The 16,752-nt window shown below is 34.8% G+C and overlaps 2 protein-coding genes across 4 annotated transcripts in view; both read right to left on the bottom strand.

The window, feature by feature from the left end:
* Positions 1-2,367: 2,367 nt before the first annotated feature.
* On the bottom strand, positions 2,368-2,648 carry LOC103272985 (ATP synthase subunit f, mitochondrial-like). Of its 2 annotated transcripts, XM_008070456.1 has the most exons (2): positions 2,528-2,648; positions 2,382-2,410 (listed from the first exon to the last, which is right to left on the bottom strand). In XM_008070456.1, exons 1-2 carry the CDS (start codon positions 2,646-2,648, stop codon positions 2,382-2,384), a joined length of 150 nt encoding a protein of 49 aa, XP_008068647.1. The 2 variants fall into 2 exon arrangements, with proteins under 2 accessions (XP_008068646.1, XP_008068647.1); XM_008070455.1 differs by having other exon boundaries at positions 2,368-2,648.
* A 1,003-nt stretch (positions 2,649-3,651) lies between these two features.
* Positions 3,652-16,752, bottom strand: part of SSFA2 (sperm specific antigen 2) — a 37,857-nt gene continuing 24,756 nt past the window's right edge. The window contains exons 12-18 of one of the 2 annotated variants that reach the window (XM_008070457.1): positions 15,214-15,291; positions 15,005-15,132; positions 14,433-14,583; positions 13,221-13,286; positions 11,783-12,244; positions 5,629-5,746; positions 4,632-4,762 (exon numbers count right to left, since the gene is read on the bottom strand). In XM_008070457.1, coding sequence (XP_008068648.1) covers positions 5,642-5,746; positions 11,783-12,244; positions 13,221-13,286; positions 14,433-14,583; positions 15,005-15,132; positions 15,214-15,291 — 990 coding nt within the window. In that variant the 3' untranslated portion in view covers positions 4,632-4,762; positions 5,629-5,641. Of the gene's footprint in view, positions 4,763-5,628; positions 5,747-11,782; positions 12,245-13,220; positions 13,287-14,432; positions 14,584-15,004; positions 15,133-15,213; positions 15,292-16,752 lie in introns of both variants that reach the window. The other variant, XM_008070458.1, reaches the window with a different exon arrangement.

Consider the following 16,752-nt stretch of genomic DNA (forward strand, 5'->3'; position numbering starts at 1 on the left):
CTGCTGACGATGAATGGTGAAGACTAAGTAAGCACATCGTTTTATTCAAATGTCTGTATTTTACATACAAGAGGTTAATAAAGATAAAAGTACTTTTTGACCAAGATATTCACAGCTGAGATTTAACTGATGACCCTGGCGATTCTAGCCAGAGCTATCTCTACCAGGCATAGGGCTGTAGTGTAAGTTTGTGAACCAACTCATCAGAAAATGTGTTTTATAATACTTCAAGGGTATTTTTACTTTGGACTACAGAAATAACAAAATGATTTCAGATATATAGGAACAAAACCATGGATCATCTAAAGGATTGACTAAACAACTCAGAAGCACAAATAACAAATTACAGTATGTTTGACAGGTGTAATGGCTTTTCATCACTAATCTCTTCCCAAGAAGAGTCATCAGCTCCTTCAAATGCCAATGACACGTTCCACATTCTGGAATGAATCTCCTCTTTCTGCAGCATGTCTAGAGCTGAATCTTTCTTTTTTGGGTCTCACTCTAGTTCTTGACTGGATGGCTCTGGAAGCACTCAGACTGTCTGCATTTTCTCAATATCCAGTCAGCCCAGCATAAGGACTTGCTACCTGCCATCATCTATAGCAAAATAGCTCTTTGTTCCTGCCTTGTTCATAACTGCACAGAGCCCTTGCTTGACCATTGTTCGTTTCTATGATGCCTTAGGTGGGTCCCCCTGTGCTCTCCTTCCTGTATGTTGTTTTACATTTGTTCTTCATTTTGAACTTTGGCTGTAATAAAAAGGGGCCTCTAAAATGACATTCCCTTGGTAATTAAAACCCTTTTCTGGTTTTACAAATTGCTTGCTTTGGAGCATTTGGCAGACTAGTAATAAGACTTAGTATTCCAAATTCTTGCTACTAAAGTGTAGCTCATGGACTACCTCCATCAAACTGTCCTGGGAGCTTCCAGAAATGTGGACAGTGGTACCCCAGAAAGTAGGACCCACATCTACTCAATCAGAATCTGATTTTTACAAACTCTTAGGTGATTTGACTTTCATGAATATTAAAATTTGATAAGCATTGTTTTAAGTGATATTCCATGACCAATTTTGTTTTGCTCCAAATACAAAATTTTTTGTTGAAAATTTAAAACCTAACAATATTCATCCTTTATATAGTAGCCACATTAGAGGTCTTTTGCCAGTCCCTAATTATACTGCTTGAAAGAACACAATCAAGTTGAAAAAATTCAGGCCTGGATCTGTAAGTTCCTCTTCTGTTCCTTCTATTTAATTCTTTGGCAAATATGGCAAACTTTGGAAAGATGAATTTACCAAAATTCATTTACCTGTTACCTATTTCTACCTATCACCACTATCACCACCACTGCAACAGCTAACACTTATGGAACTGTGCCAAGTGCTGTGCTAAGTTCATTTATATTCATATCTAAAAACTCTGTGAAGTAGGCACTATTATCACCATCACAGTGAGCAAGCAAGCTTATTGTTCACAAAAATGTAGTCTCCTTTGAGCTACCCCAAAAGACACTATGAGGAAAATGGAGCCTGGTATTTGTTTAACCTGCATGTTTATCTTTGAGTGCTTTCCTAAATTTACTGCTGAGCACGTTGACATTCTGTATATAAATGATTCCCTATGTCTTATGATTTATTATGACAGCATTACTTATTACACTGGCATTGTATATGTAAACTATTACTTATTCAATATGAACAATAGAAGACCAGTTATGGAAATGAGAAAAAGGCAAAAGGCCTGACTTAATAATAATAAATGAAAATAAAAAACTGTACAGGAGAGGAACTATTAATTAGATATGACATCTTAGCTTTATACATTTAGAATGCAGTTAGAATAAGTGCTAATTAAATGGCTCTCAATATTCATAAATAATCCTAAGAGTTACACTACAAAGCTTGTGCTCCGAGCTTCAATTATAAGATGATAGAATGTTTCCTCTTCCCAATTCCTCTTTCCAGAAGAGGATAAAGTTAACAAAAGGAGAATCTATGTTTCAGTTTTGCCCAATTCTTTTCTTGGCACCACACTCCCCTTTGTGACATAGGACATAGGCAGCAGAGCGTTTCTCAGGAAACTCCCAAACTTATTTTGTCTTTCTGCTCTTTTATGTCTACCTTACTGCATTCTCATTTTCCTCTACAAAAGTTGAAGGCAGCCAGCAAATATTCTCAACTGAGGTAACACAAGTTTAAATGTTACTGAAATTCAACTGAATATATATATATATATATATTTTTCCCCCCACAGGTACCAGTCATCTTTTATTAAGGTGTTCTCATTAGGGTATGAAAGGATTTAGCAATGGTCAAGTTCCTCATGGAGGGGCGCTGGGCCAAGGAGGTCATGGTCAGAGAGCAGAGTGCACCCTCCTCAGTGGTACTTGCGTAGCCGCTCATGTTTAAGCTCCTTGTAAGAAAGGCAGTAGCTGAAAAGTACATAAGCCGCCAGCACCATAGAAATCCCAGAGATGCTCCCTTTCTTCACGTTGATGTACTCGCTGTAGTAGCGGTGGTACCCTCTTTGAAATGTTCCAAGTATGCCATTAGGGGTGAAATCCCGCATCAATATCCAGCTTGGAAGCTCCCCTAGTTTAACATCCATGAGTTTCTTCTCCTTCACTGGTATGACCAAGGCCATCTTAGAGTCCTGGTGTCCGCTGTCAACTGAATATTTTTAGGACGATATGTACTTCAATTCTGAGAAACTGCAGTAACTTCAATGGTAAAATATTCACAGTGACTCCAAACTTTAAAAATCACCATTTCAAGATTCTTTCCCTTCTATGCTTTCTTTCTGCAGTCTCTTAGAACAATATGCACAAGCCATGGAGAACTTGGCATTTTTTAAAAAGTTACTTTCATCACATACACGGTACTTCAAATACAACTTATGCATTTTGGACAAACTTTGCTTAATGTTTTGGACTGCTTGAACCCCACCCTTTTCACCCCCCCCATCTTTTTGGTGGAGGGTTGGGGTCTCACTCTGTCACCCAGACTGGAGTACCGTGGCACGGTCATGGCTCACCACAGCCTCAGCCTGCTGGGCTCAGGTGATCCTTCTGACTCAGCTTTCCAAGTAGCTGAGTCTACAGGCAGATACCACTCCCAGTGATTTGCCCATTGGTTCGGCCCATCACTGCAACTGTTATATCTCTAATTTTGACTATTAAATTCTGGGTACCTTGTATTGTCAGAAATGAACTAAAAGTGGCTTCAAAACTAAATAGTTAAAATTGTTGATAACTATATTTGTATTAATATGGGCTGTTTAGTTTATATTATCACTGCTGTTAGAATCAACTAGACTGTTGAATAATGTGAACAGAGTTAAAGAATATTTTAACATTTGCTCTTTGTAGTTTAATAGTACATTTTGAAGAGAAGTTTTATTTGGCCTCAGCTGGTAATCATTATGACCACGTAACTAGATGAGCCCAGGCGGCCTCAGTCCATGCCCTCTATCCAGGGTGGTCTAGTCTTAACTGCATTTTTGAAATCATCACAGACACCTCTCTGGGAAAAGAGACTATTGACCTATTAGGTTACACGCTGCAGTTCTTTTAGCTCTTATTTGTTACTCATTAAATCTAATCCAAATTCTTCTAGTTGCAGTTCAAGAAAAGAAACCACTAGCAACATTCTAGGCAAAATAAATACTTTATTGTTTTAATTTTTGTTTTAGAAATCAGCCTTTGTGTGACATTTCAAACATTTAAACCCTTTAGATATTCTTTCAAAGAACACTGTTAGCATCTCAATGACTTTTGATTAAAATATCACACACAAAGAAACATAATAGGAGTTGAAAAATTATAAATGCTAAAAGAATAATTCCAATAACATTTGTTGTTACTTTACACATTTATTTAATACATATAAGACCAAATATGAAATCATTTTTGCTTTTCGTAAAAACAAATAGTTTTCACTAGTTAAAACTGAATTAAAATCATTTATGTATGAGAACAAATCTAATTACATCCATTTTGAGAAAACAAAACCCAGCTTATTCATTTCTATCCATTCAAGTCACAGGCCCCATTATGTGAATAATATTCTATTATTTAGTCTAAAAGAAAAAGAAATATCTCCTTATAATAAAGAAGGCTGAACAACGCAAAAAGTATATAGTGTTTAACATAAGGCATATTTTCAAAAGAAAAATACTACATAAGCTATGATAAAATTGCATTTGTCCTGGGTAAAGCAACAAGACTTACAGTGTAGAAACATTAAGTAGTTGTAGGGTAACCTCATATAATTCTATCCTACTGCTATTAGTAGTCTCCTCAAGAATTAAGAGTATTTTTACAACAGGACATTTTTTCTTCTTGGAAGTAACACTAATTAACAGCAGTGGAGGGAAAATCATTGGTTGCTTCAAGCTCTCAAAAAATGAATCAGTTATTGCACAGTAAATACCTCATAGAGGTCAGTGTTTTAAGAAGCTAGTCTGAAGAAATATGTTATTTATAAGTTGGATAAGTCTGGAAGTCTTCAAGTTTTATAATTAATTCTAATAGGGAATCAAATGAAAAATATTGACATACAAATAAATATTAGGCTTTTCAAACTGCTACAGTTTTGAGAGTTTAGAAAAGAAATAGCAATAAGCATAGAAGAAGATGCACATTTTACACTGCATACAGTAGCCCAGCAGCAAGTATCTTCTGAAGCACAAATAACACCTACACCAGTGTATATCACTGATAACTCCAATATGACACAATTAATAGGGTCCATGATAACCTTAAAAAAAAGAGAGAAGTCAACTGTAAACATCTTTCAAATACTATTATTAAACAGTTGTTTAAAAGAGGGATAAGAATTTTATTCAAATAGGTATACATGTAAACATAATCTTCTTGTGATCTCTACATACCTTTTCTGACAGTTCATTCTTTTATCACTGACTTTGGGGAAAATAATCCTATTAGCTGCTTTATGACATAGTTTATCAAAATATTTTTCCCATTTTTTACAGCTGAAATTATTTATGTATTACACTTTTCAAACTGTATTTTTGTTTCTTGTATTTCACTGAATAAATATTTTTATTTCTATTAAAGGTAATAGTCTATTGAACTGTATTACTCCTTTTTGCATTCACCAAGTACTACTAGTATTTTTAAAAATATAATTAGATCTATGCAGTAAAATAAAAGTATTTCATTTTAATAAATAAAATACATAAAAGGGACTTTTTAAAAAAATGAACTGTAAGTTGATTTATGGAATATATAAAGATAATTAGGAAAGATACTAAGATGCTGCAATTAATTCTCAAAATCTCATCCCATAAAACTACATCTGAGACACCATTATAATCAATGATATCACAAGAAGGTTCAGTTTTGAAGGTCCAATTCCAGGATTTATTTACTACAATGAAATTTAAGTAAAATGACCCAAGATAATTCTTAGGAGACTGTTATTATGGGACTTGACTGACTTACATTTAAAATAGGATTGTGTAAGGTTTTCATACTATAACATATACATTCTAAAAATCAAAATTTAGATATAGAACCAGACCTGTGTACTAAGAAAACAAAGAATTAAATACCCAGTGCTAATTTACATTTAGCTAAACAAATAAATTCAGACAAATTTACCTATAACTTCCATTTAATTACTGTCTTGCTTAGAATTAGATGCTTTACTTGAAGATACTGCTGCCAAAAGTCCACTTACAATTTCCCGTCTGATTTCCCCAACAATAGACTCTTTAATCTAGAATGGAAAAATTTTTAAAAGTAAGAATTTACCAATATGACGATAATCATTTTTTTTTCTGTTTTTGGAAAAAACAAAAGCATTTAATTCCTTAATTCCTGCAGTCAGCTCAACCACAGAGAAAACTACAACCCTCACATGAACCTCCATGTAGTAGAGTGGGAGTAGGGAATTGAGGCCATTTATCCTTAAACCCAGGCCAGGCTTAGAGGTCTGCTCTAGCATAACTCAGCTAGCTAGATGATAAAATATCACAATTTTTAGTAGAGAAGGTTAGAAAATGTTGTTTCATAGATTTAAAAACTTGCAGTAAATACTTTGCTTCATGACACAAAATAACCTGGAAGGATTGATTAGGCATTTTTTATTATCAACGACCTTTCAGAGGGAATCAGCAGGACACACAAGTGATCTCATTGCTAAAAAAACACATTAGTGGCAAAATAATACAGACATAATGCCTGTTTATAATAACTGAAAGTAAAATATCTAAAGAAGGGATGTATTGTTCTCACCTAACATGCACACTTTAAATGGAAAGATAAAATTATCATTCAGTACAATTTGTTTCAAAACATGAAAACCATCCTCAAAATAACCAGAGACGTTAAAAAAAAAAACTTTCTCTTTTGTTGCTTGGCACATTTGTCATCTGTCTAAAGCTTGTTTTTCAGATAAGGATATACATCTTCTTTCACTATTGGAAAATGCAAACAGACCCGAGGCAATAATAATTCCATCAGGATTTTCTCCTCCAGATGTCCAAACACTACATATTACTGTCCCTACCTTTTCTCTCTAATGACACATTATCACTTCTAAATAGCCCTTTTTGAAGGGTGTAAATGTGTATTTCCTTAAATAAACTGATAATGCCTTCCCAAATTAGAACTTGAGACACTCCCAAACAACTTTCAAAATCCTATGCTTTCAGTTTCTTATTAGCCAGATTGATCTATTTCCTAAAATGCTCCTAAGTACATCTTAAACACATTTTAACTGAAGGCTTTCCAAAAATGGACCTATATTAATCTGTCATGCAAAACTGGTATACAATACATAGATTTATACATGGTAATTCACAGAAACAATATGCTCCTTAGCTACCAAACATCTGCACCAGAATACATTTAAATAATATAAGCATTTCATTTTTACCTTTTATCAGTATTTCTAAACTTTAAGGAGCATCAAAAGTTTCTGAAGCTCATAGCACTTCAGATTCATTCTTTTACAACAAATATGTTAGATACAAATATTATAAAAACTAGAATCTCTTAGTCACAGTATATGAATACAAATACAATATACTGAATCAGAACTGTTGAAAATCTGTATTTACAAGACAATGAGTGTAGTCTTTTCAGCCCTGCTGTCAATGCAATATGGCAATTTTATTAAGTCTCATTATTCATCATCATTAAAAAAAAAACCAAACTGGCTCTAAAGTATTCTTTACAAACCAAAAACGTGCACAACCTTTTTTGGGAGCATAGGCATTATTGAAGTAAAGTATAAAACGATCTCTACCATCAAGCATGTTATAATCTAGATGGACACAAAATGAAAACTATTTCACAAGATATTAAAGGAAAATAATGCATTAATTCATTAATGACATAAGAACAGAATACATTTTGAAAAATCAGAGAATGGCAGATTTTACATAGTAGGTCATGAAAAAGAAAGAACAATTTCAGATGACAGTAGAGATAGAAAACTTTGTAGCAAGAGAGGAGTAGAATCAGGGAGTAGAATGGAGCCTAACAGACAAGGCAGTTCCTTCCAGGGAGTAGAAGGAAATGAGAATAGGAAGGGTGTGGTCAGATGGAAGATGTAGTGTGAGCTCCTTCAGGGAGGAGGTGAGGTCTCATTTATCAATGTATCCTAACATACACTAAAGACTCAATAAGTGTTTGAATGAATCAATCAATAAGAGTAATATAGCACGTGAGTGAGAGAGAGACAATATCAGACTCAATGAGGAAGAGAAAGCAGAGAAACAAAGGAATACAGACTAGCAACGAAAATGACAAAATATCTTTATTAATTTTTATTTTTTCTTATTTTTTTTGAGTTTGGAGTCTCAACTCTGTCGCCCAAGGTGGAGTGCAGTAGCACATTCACAGCTACTACAGCCTTGACCTTGTGGGGTTAGGCAATTCTTCCACCTCAGTCTTCCAAGTAGAGGAACTACTGGCATGCATGATCACACCCAGCTAGTTTTCTGATTTACTGTAGAGACGACGTCTTGCCAAGTTGCCCAGGTTGATCTCGAACCCCTGGGCTCAGGGAAGCCTCTTGCCTCCACCTCCCAAATTGCTGGGATACAGACATGAGCAACTGCGCCCAGTTAATAATATACTGAAGGAATAAATGCATGGATAAATAAATGTATACGAAGTCTCTTATGCTGTAGAAAGGCTGGAGGGATACTGGGATAATGCTAAAATTAATATCTTTATAAGCACAATTTCAGAAAAATGATATGGGTTGAATATAGACTGCTTGAGATTAAGAAAGAGAAGCTTATTAACTACACAAAAAGACTGACTGCAAGTCTAAGTGTGGGGCAACACATCTATTAACTATGCATCTTTGAGTGCCTACTGCATGGTGGCCATTATACCAAGTGATCATAAAAAGTTTCAATAAGAACACATGAGCAAGCTGTGTATTTGCCAAAATACAGGTTTAAAACATGTCAGATATACTCTAATAAAGATTCTAAAAGGCATGAACCAAGTCTATAAACTTCAATAAACAAAGAAGAGCTCTCCAAACACAAAGCAATCTGCGTTTACTCTTTTGACATTTACTTTTGCTGAATTTGCTTCTGCGGCCACATATTATTTATTCTATTATGTAATCGTTCTATGTCCACAGATATATACATTTTTAAAGTAGCTGTAAACAGTTTCAGGTCGCTGATCACATATACCACAGATGACTCGGGCATATTTAAGACAGTATAATTTTTTGCCACTACAATGTACACATTGTGTGAAGAAGAGTATTTTTAGTCTGACAAAAGTTTATTGTTACTAAATGAGTGTATTAAATGTTAAGTCTAAAAGAACTGTCTTTCAATGATCTCCTTCAAAAAAAGAATTCTGCTGTACTAATATATTATAAACTATGAAAAACACTCTTTTTAAAAGATCATTTATGGTGCAACAAAGGAAACAAAGTCCTGACAGACATTGTTTCACACACTCACAAATGCAATAAAAAAACTTCCCTGGAAGTGCCTGCCAAACATGCTTAATCCTCACCTACAAAACTGTTCTACCCAAGATTAAATCTTGTTTTCCTGAATGGAGGCTTTGTTAATGGGGCTACAGGCTCAGAATTTACTGGGAAGACAGAACCTTACTTAATTTTCTTGGTAGCTATACACTAAACTTAGAAAAGTTGGAATTCGGTACAATGTGTATTTAAGTAAAACGATGACCAATTTGAAATTAATGGAATAAAAACTAATCTGAGTTTTAAGTATGCAAAAGCAAACTTAAAAAAACCTGTAACTGAGCCACAAGTTATTTTTATAATAATAACTAGTATTGAACTAATTTATCTATTAGTATAAACTTTTAAATTACTTCAGAAATGTGTTTTCTACAGCAATATTCCTCTTGTATTTGTTTGATCTCTATGCATTTTGCTTGGTAAGCCCTTCTTTGTAGTCAGTAAAAAAGTAAATGTTAAACCCAACTTCCTCAAGCCTATGCCAAGTTCTGAACTTGAACTAAGTGGTTCCTAATTAATGGATTTAGTAACAAATTCTGAAAAAGTCTTCAAACATTTGCAGTTCACATGTCTGTAAGTTATAAAATCTTTCATATTTAACAGAAAGTGCTTGTAAGTGATTAAGTAATTCTCTAGGACCAAGGCAGCCCAACAGAAACTTCTCTCTCTGTTGTGTTCTATAGGCCAAAGAACCAATGCCCTGGTCTAAAGTGAAGGCCTTATTCCCAGGAAATTACTTACAGCACATATCAGGACATTACAACTTTAAAAAAGGAATCAAGCATTCATTAAGGTGAGTATTTATGCCAAATGAGCAGCATAAAGTTTTTCAGGAAAAATGTTCACACCAAAGCAAGCTAAGGGGAACAAAAATATCACATTTCTAGAAAAAAAAAAAAGTCACCTTAAAGCCTACTTCCTCAGTTTGCAGATGGAGTGTGGAGAAGTACAAACAATTACTTAGTTTCACTCAAAATTTAATCTTTCATATACAGCATGTAAACAGGAACAGATTACTAATTACAGGCACACCTGACTGAGTGGGTACACACACAGAGTTTGCTAAACATGAGCCTGCCACAACAAACTCACAAAAATAACTACATCTGAAAGACAAATTCATGTATAGAGTTAAGACCCTTTACACTTTTGGGTGATAGAGTCACATCACGAAAATAAATAACACACATGCAGCTTTCTGTTGTGATACTTGTACTGGAAATGTGAATTTGCTTCAATATGATTGAAACATCAGGAAACAACTAGCACATAATGCAAACGTCATGCCTGTTATGCACAATTTCAACCACAAGAAAGACTAAGTGAACACAAATACTGTGTTCCTCAGCTGAGCCTAGGAACACACTACACAGAATGCTCACACCTTAAATGTCTTCCAGCTATCTCAGGTCTCTGCTATGAGACACACCTATCCCCATGTGAGATTAAAACTTTCTGTCAAATTTCAAATCACTCTCCTTCCATCCCTTCACAATAACTCACAAGCTGCAATCCTTCCAAAGCCCCATTCCACAGACTTTTCCTCCCCCCAGGAAATGCACCATATTTACTGTAGTATTTATACATTTCTTAACCATTTGATGTGTACAAATGACCCTCCATATCCACAGGTTCTGGACTCAACCAACTGTAATCAAAAAAATCCAGAAAAAAAAAATAACAATTTAAAAATATGATGTGACAAATATTCATAGAATATTCACACTGTATTAGATACCATAAATAATCTAGAGATGATTTAAAGTATATGAGAGGATACTCACAAATTATATGCAAATACTACATAGGGATTTGAGCATCCGAGGATTTTGGTATCTGTGGAGGTACTAGGACCATTCCCACCTGGACACCAAGGGATGACTATATACAACTGTGCTATTATATTTATTAGGCTTCTATCTTGTCTTTTTATTATGTCACCGAGAAGTTTTGAGTATTATGCCTCTAATCCTATTTTCCCCATAAACCCCGTAGTTTTTATTGGATGAATTTGTGCAGCAGAGAATTTTCAAGAACACATATGAGTTATATTATATTATAGGAAAACTGACTATATTTATTTCTAATAAACTTCTCAATTTACCATCATGGAGCTATAAATGATGGTCCATTTAAAAAAGACTTTTAAAATGATAAATTCAATTCCTTCTTGTTACCTGATCTCAATGCTAAAAACAGTTATTTTACTTGTTTTCTCAACCACTGACCTTTCAGTACTTACTTTCATCAATTCTGATAATCCAGAACTGTGGTAACGCTTCAGGTTCTCATGATGATATCATTTAGAGCAAACCCTCTTTTCCTACTGTATTTTGATTTTGAACAACAAAATCAAACCAAGTCCACCAAATTCTTTATACTTATTAAAATCACAACATCATTTGCTCATGTCAATTGAAATTATAAAATGCAGCTTTCAATTCTGGAAGAGACCTAAATTGTTATCTCTCGTTTTATAGATGTGAAAACAGAAGGTCCAAAGTCACAAGTCTATCTATTTTGAGCCCTACACACACCTTTTTCACCATAGTGAATCTAGAGAACTGCACCTATTTTACACAAGTATGAAATCTGCAGAAATGCCATTACAAACATATCTTAATAGACATGAACTGGATCAAAGGAAAAGTTAATTTAAAAGCACTCTAAAACTTATTGAATATACTGAATCAGAAGAGTAGCTTATAAATAATTAATGTTCAAATAAAATCTCCTCTAACATATATCTGCCAAGTAAGTGAGTTAAGCATAGATTTTACCCACCTCCCGTATGACCTGCTGCAACTCATCTTGTTCCACATTTTTATGCATCTCCTCAGCAGCTGGCATTAATGAGAGTTTTCCAGGCCCTCCTTCCACTTCTGATTTAGGTCCTAAAACGTTGGGAGCTTCTTCAGCTGCTTCAGCTTCCTCAGAACTTTCCAATTCTGGAGGTGACTGCACAGAGCCAGTTCTAGAGGGAGCAGTTGGTGTCAGGGCCACTGACGCTCGGAAAACTTTCTTACTTGCTACTGACTGGATTTTGGGTTTGCTCACTGAGGCAGAAGGTACTGCAGTTCTCCTATTAGCATGAGAAGGACCAGAACACACAGAAGATGACTCTGATGTTGCTTGGGAAAACACAGATTCTGAGCTTTCTCCAGGAGGAATTTCAAATCCCATTTCTCCAAGTCCCAGGCCCAATTCAGACTTCAGGTATGACTGTTCCTGTATCAGTTCAGTGACCTGGAGATCAGACAAATTGTTATTCTTCTTCCTTGAAGTTAAGATTAGTAGTTAAAAAAGTTAAAATCTTAGTTGTGACTACTGCCAAAAATCACATAATTTGTAAAGACATAATTCTATGTCATTAGTTTAGTAACTACTCAGTTTCATTTTCAATAATAGCAGGCACATTTTAAATTCATAGTGAGATCGAGCAAGAAACCAGATAACTAGAATATATACTAGAGTGAAACTTTACTTGTTACCCCACAGGTGTCCAAATTACTTGTAAGAAAGAGCAACTAGTGAACAATAAAATAGTAACTCATAATTGAACAATAAAATAGTAACACATAATTCTTTTGCCTCTAAATGAGCCAATTTGTCTAAAGTATAGTAAAAATCAGATTTTTGTTAAAAAAGTAATCACCTTAGAGGTTTAGCTATTTTTTTTTCTTTTTTTTTTAATTTTAAAGATATGTATACAATTCATGGTTAGGTATACAAATGTTCATTATGCAGGTACCCCTTTTAATGAGGTGTGCCTTCCCCTTCCCCAGGTAGATTCCCACTACTGTCAATCCTGCTTCCCCGCCCCCCTTCTGGCAGTTTCCCACTACTGCCAATCATTCTCTTATAGTATTACAATAATTGTTCAAGGTCCACTAATGAGTGAGAACTATTTTTGAAAGAACCTGGGATCAGGTTGTTAAGGCACATTTCCCCTGAAATATAAATTAAATACTTTTTATGAATCATTATCTCTGTTAGGTCATAAAGATCAATCACTACTGCAATTATACCAGTTTTCTAGTGGCTTAAGATGGCAATGGACTTTCAGAAGTGATAAACTCACATCCAATCAATTTAACTATTACTTATCAAATTCTGCATTTTAAAAAAATGAACTTACATTTCATCTACACTAGGAAAACTGTGTGTTTATGAAATGTTGTATCATTCCCCTTCCCAGTGATTTAAAAAGAGAGAGGCTTACTGGTTCCATTATGTTCAATGGAGAAGGGCATGACAAGTTATCAGCGCTTCTACTGCCACACATTCCCTGAAAAGGTAAGAACAATATATATATTTATATTTATATGTATATGTACAGTTTTAGTTTTTCAAATTGCAGAGAGTTTTAGAATACAATTAATTGTCTAACTAGTGCCCTGAAGCATCCTTTCACGTCACAAAGGGCACACTCAAATGTCATGGACCCTACAAAATGTATTATTTTAACTGAAAACTGATAAAGTGCACAGAGGATGATCTGATTCTCTGCTGTCACCAACACACACTTCTCAGAATGACAATTCAAAACCATGTAAAAATAAACTCATGAATGCTACAGAATATTATTAAATCTATACTACACATACGTATGTGTGTATAAACACACACATGCTTATTCTACTTATTCTACTCCATATGTGCATATACATATATGTTTGTGTATTTTCATCCATGTATTTTTAACAAAATCAAATGTACTGTTGAAGTGACAGAAAAATTTACTATTTCAGCATTTCAAAGTAACATATTCTACAACTTCAAAGATACTGGCAAAAACAAGAGTGTAATTATTTAAGTTCAAATTTCATGAAAAGAAACTTTAGAAGAATAAAAAATAGTACAAAGTAAAGAGTGTTTCTTATTATTCTCTTGGTTGTATTTATGCCTCCTATCTACATGTCTCATTTGATTCCTTAAAAAATACAAAGAATGAAAAAAAAGTCAAAATAAAAACTTAAAAGGCAAGACAGTCAAGCTGCATTTGAAAGTAAAAAAAAACAAACATAAAAGGAAGTTATTTACATAAAGGCAAGAAAGGGGGGAAAAGACTGATTAAGACATATATCTGTGTTCTTTGTAGTTACATGCAGTGATTAAAATTTAAATTAGTCATATTTACACTTCACTATCATTATTCCTTTAAAAACTCTAAACTTTGGCATTAACACTTATTTTTTTCCTATTATTAAAAATTATTGTTAAAATTTTTCAACATATTTCTAAATATACTAACTTTAAGACAATTATTACCAATTGCACATTCAACTGACTTATGGGAAAACTCCTTAAGCAGCCTCCATGATTGTAATGCTATTAAAATAAATGAATTTAAATGAAGGCATGTATCCTAAATCATGTGCAACATTATACATCAATCCTTGGTGGACACCCCTACCACCCAAGGGCAGCATACCATGAGTGCAGAGGGGCGAAAGGGCAAAGGCCCGTGAGCCGCTCGCAGCTGCTCCTCCAGGCCCAGCAGGCGCTCCTCCAGCTGCAGCTCCAGGTCCTGAAGCTCCATTCGGACTGAGTTTCTCAAACCCTGGAGCTGATCAACTTCAAACCTATTGGTATGATGAGAGGCACAGTGTTTGAAAATCGCACTTTGGGAACTGATCGCTGCAAATCTTCCAACAACTACTCTAAGCTAACAGAAGGTACTGAGATCCCAGGTTGTACAAATTAGCACTATATCAACTACTGTAAATGTATCCACCAGAACATTGATCTTTCTTCCTCTGTCCTCTTTCACAAATATCCCCAAACTGAAACACAGGACACAGTCATCATATTCTTGAATACATTAAAAGCACAACTGTTTACTTAGTAAAACACTATACATGCTTGATTTCATCTACACTGGTTCACAAAATAGATACAAGGTGTACAGCTGTACAAATAACACCCAGTTTTAAAAAATGTAAGTCAAAAGACTTCTTTGAATGAAAAAGTTTTGAGTTATGTTAAGACAAAATGAAGTTTCACCTTTCCTCCTCAGTCATGTGATGGTAAACCATGGTTTGCTGACGCAGCATTGCCAATTCTAAGTCCATCATTTGTGTTCTGAACAAATTCAGGCTCCGCCTCATTACTTGGAGCTCCTGAAAAGTATTCTAAAATGCAATGTAACAAAATTATATTTCTGTATTATACAAATTATTTTGCAACACACAAAGACTTAAGTAAGAACTTACTTCATAAAGAGGTAGAACAGATGACTTCTGAGAACTATATGGAGCAGCAGCAAGATCAGGTCCTCTCATCATAGGGAACTTCAAAAAAGTAAAAGTAGGATTAAACAATAATGGTAAAGGGACTACTTCCAAATTATATAAGGTGTTAAAAAGAAGGAATTTTGAGCCAACATATTTTTCTCATTGAGACAAAAAAATACCTTTATACTGTAAGTAGGAACCAAAGAAATCAGTCTTCAATGATACTATTACTGCTAGCTGTTCCAGGTATAAGACAATCTATGGGGGGGGAGCAGTGAAACATGGATAGTTCGTATCTATTTCTTAAGAACTTCCCACTCAACTTGAGAAAATAGAAAAACAAAAACACAACTCAAAAAAGTAGAAGACATTGCAATTGCAAATGTTATCATGAAATGAAAGGTATTACTGAATTGGGTAGAGAAAGTGGCAGGTTTCTTAGACATGTGAGCATCTCCTACGTGCCACAATTTTAGGCAGTGAGAAAAAATGATAAAGGGTATTCCCAGGCTGTAGTGTTCTCACAGTGTAAGGAAGGAAAAAGCGAAGTTTGTTTTTTTAAAAATTAAGATATTGGGGGGAGGGAGGGCTATGATGGAAACAAACAAAAACAAAAACTGATTAGATGAACTTTCCCCAAAGTGGTAACGTTTGAGCTGAGTCTTCACGGTACACAGGACTTGGTTATACAAAGAGCGGCAAGGGCAGGGCAGTTCAGATTTAAAATGGGGGGGAGACATCCTGAAGGAAGAGACCACAGATAGAGCAGAAGAACAAGGAGGCCTAAAGAGCAAGGCACAGCATCAGGGTGCAAGTGGACAGGGCCCTGGCAATCTCCATTTCACCTAACTGGCTGAAAGGATGAACAGCTCAGTCACAGACAAAACTACACTCTGTGAGAAGGAACAAGAAACACCCACATTCTGGTTAGACTGAAAACCATTAGGAGACACTTGTCATGAGGATCAAAATCTATATTTAAAAGCATGTATATCTTATTTTAACTTGAAAAGTTACAACTTCGATCTTTACTTTCAAAGCAGCTTGCTCTCCATTTCATGATAAGAGATCTATTACATGCATTCTAGGCTTCTTGACCAAATGCTCTCACCATTACATTATATTGCCATATTCTTCAATTCCTCAGTTGTCTAAATACAAGTGAATTTAGAGGGAGATTTAGCAAGAAAATGAGAAAGGCAAACCTGAAGACAAAATTATTTTCAAAGCTTTTTTCTTTTGTTTAATTATTTCCAGTTCACTAACAATTCTAAGAGTGAAGACTTTAAAAGTGATAAGACTTATTATACAGAGCATTTTAAATCAAATTCACACTTTACCTGATTTTTTTCTGTTCTGGAGTAGTTCCAGTCTTTGAACCCAGTGGAAGTAGACTAATTCTGTGCCAGGAGACCAGCATCAGGGGTCAGTAGGTGAAGGGGAGAGCTTAGTCAGGGAGCTATGAGCAGAACCAGGAGAGACGGTGCCACAGAAGCCAACAGGGAGAAAACTTAGAAA

Source organism: Carlito syrichta, unplaced genomic scaffold (assembly GCF_000164805.1).
Source record: "Carlito syrichta isolate Samal-C Ts95f unplaced genomic scaffold, Tarsius_syrichta-2.0.1 Scaffold313431, whole genome shotgun sequence".
Classification (NCBI taxonomy): domain Eukaryota; kingdom Metazoa; phylum Chordata; class Mammalia; order Primates; family Tarsiidae; genus Carlito; species Carlito syrichta.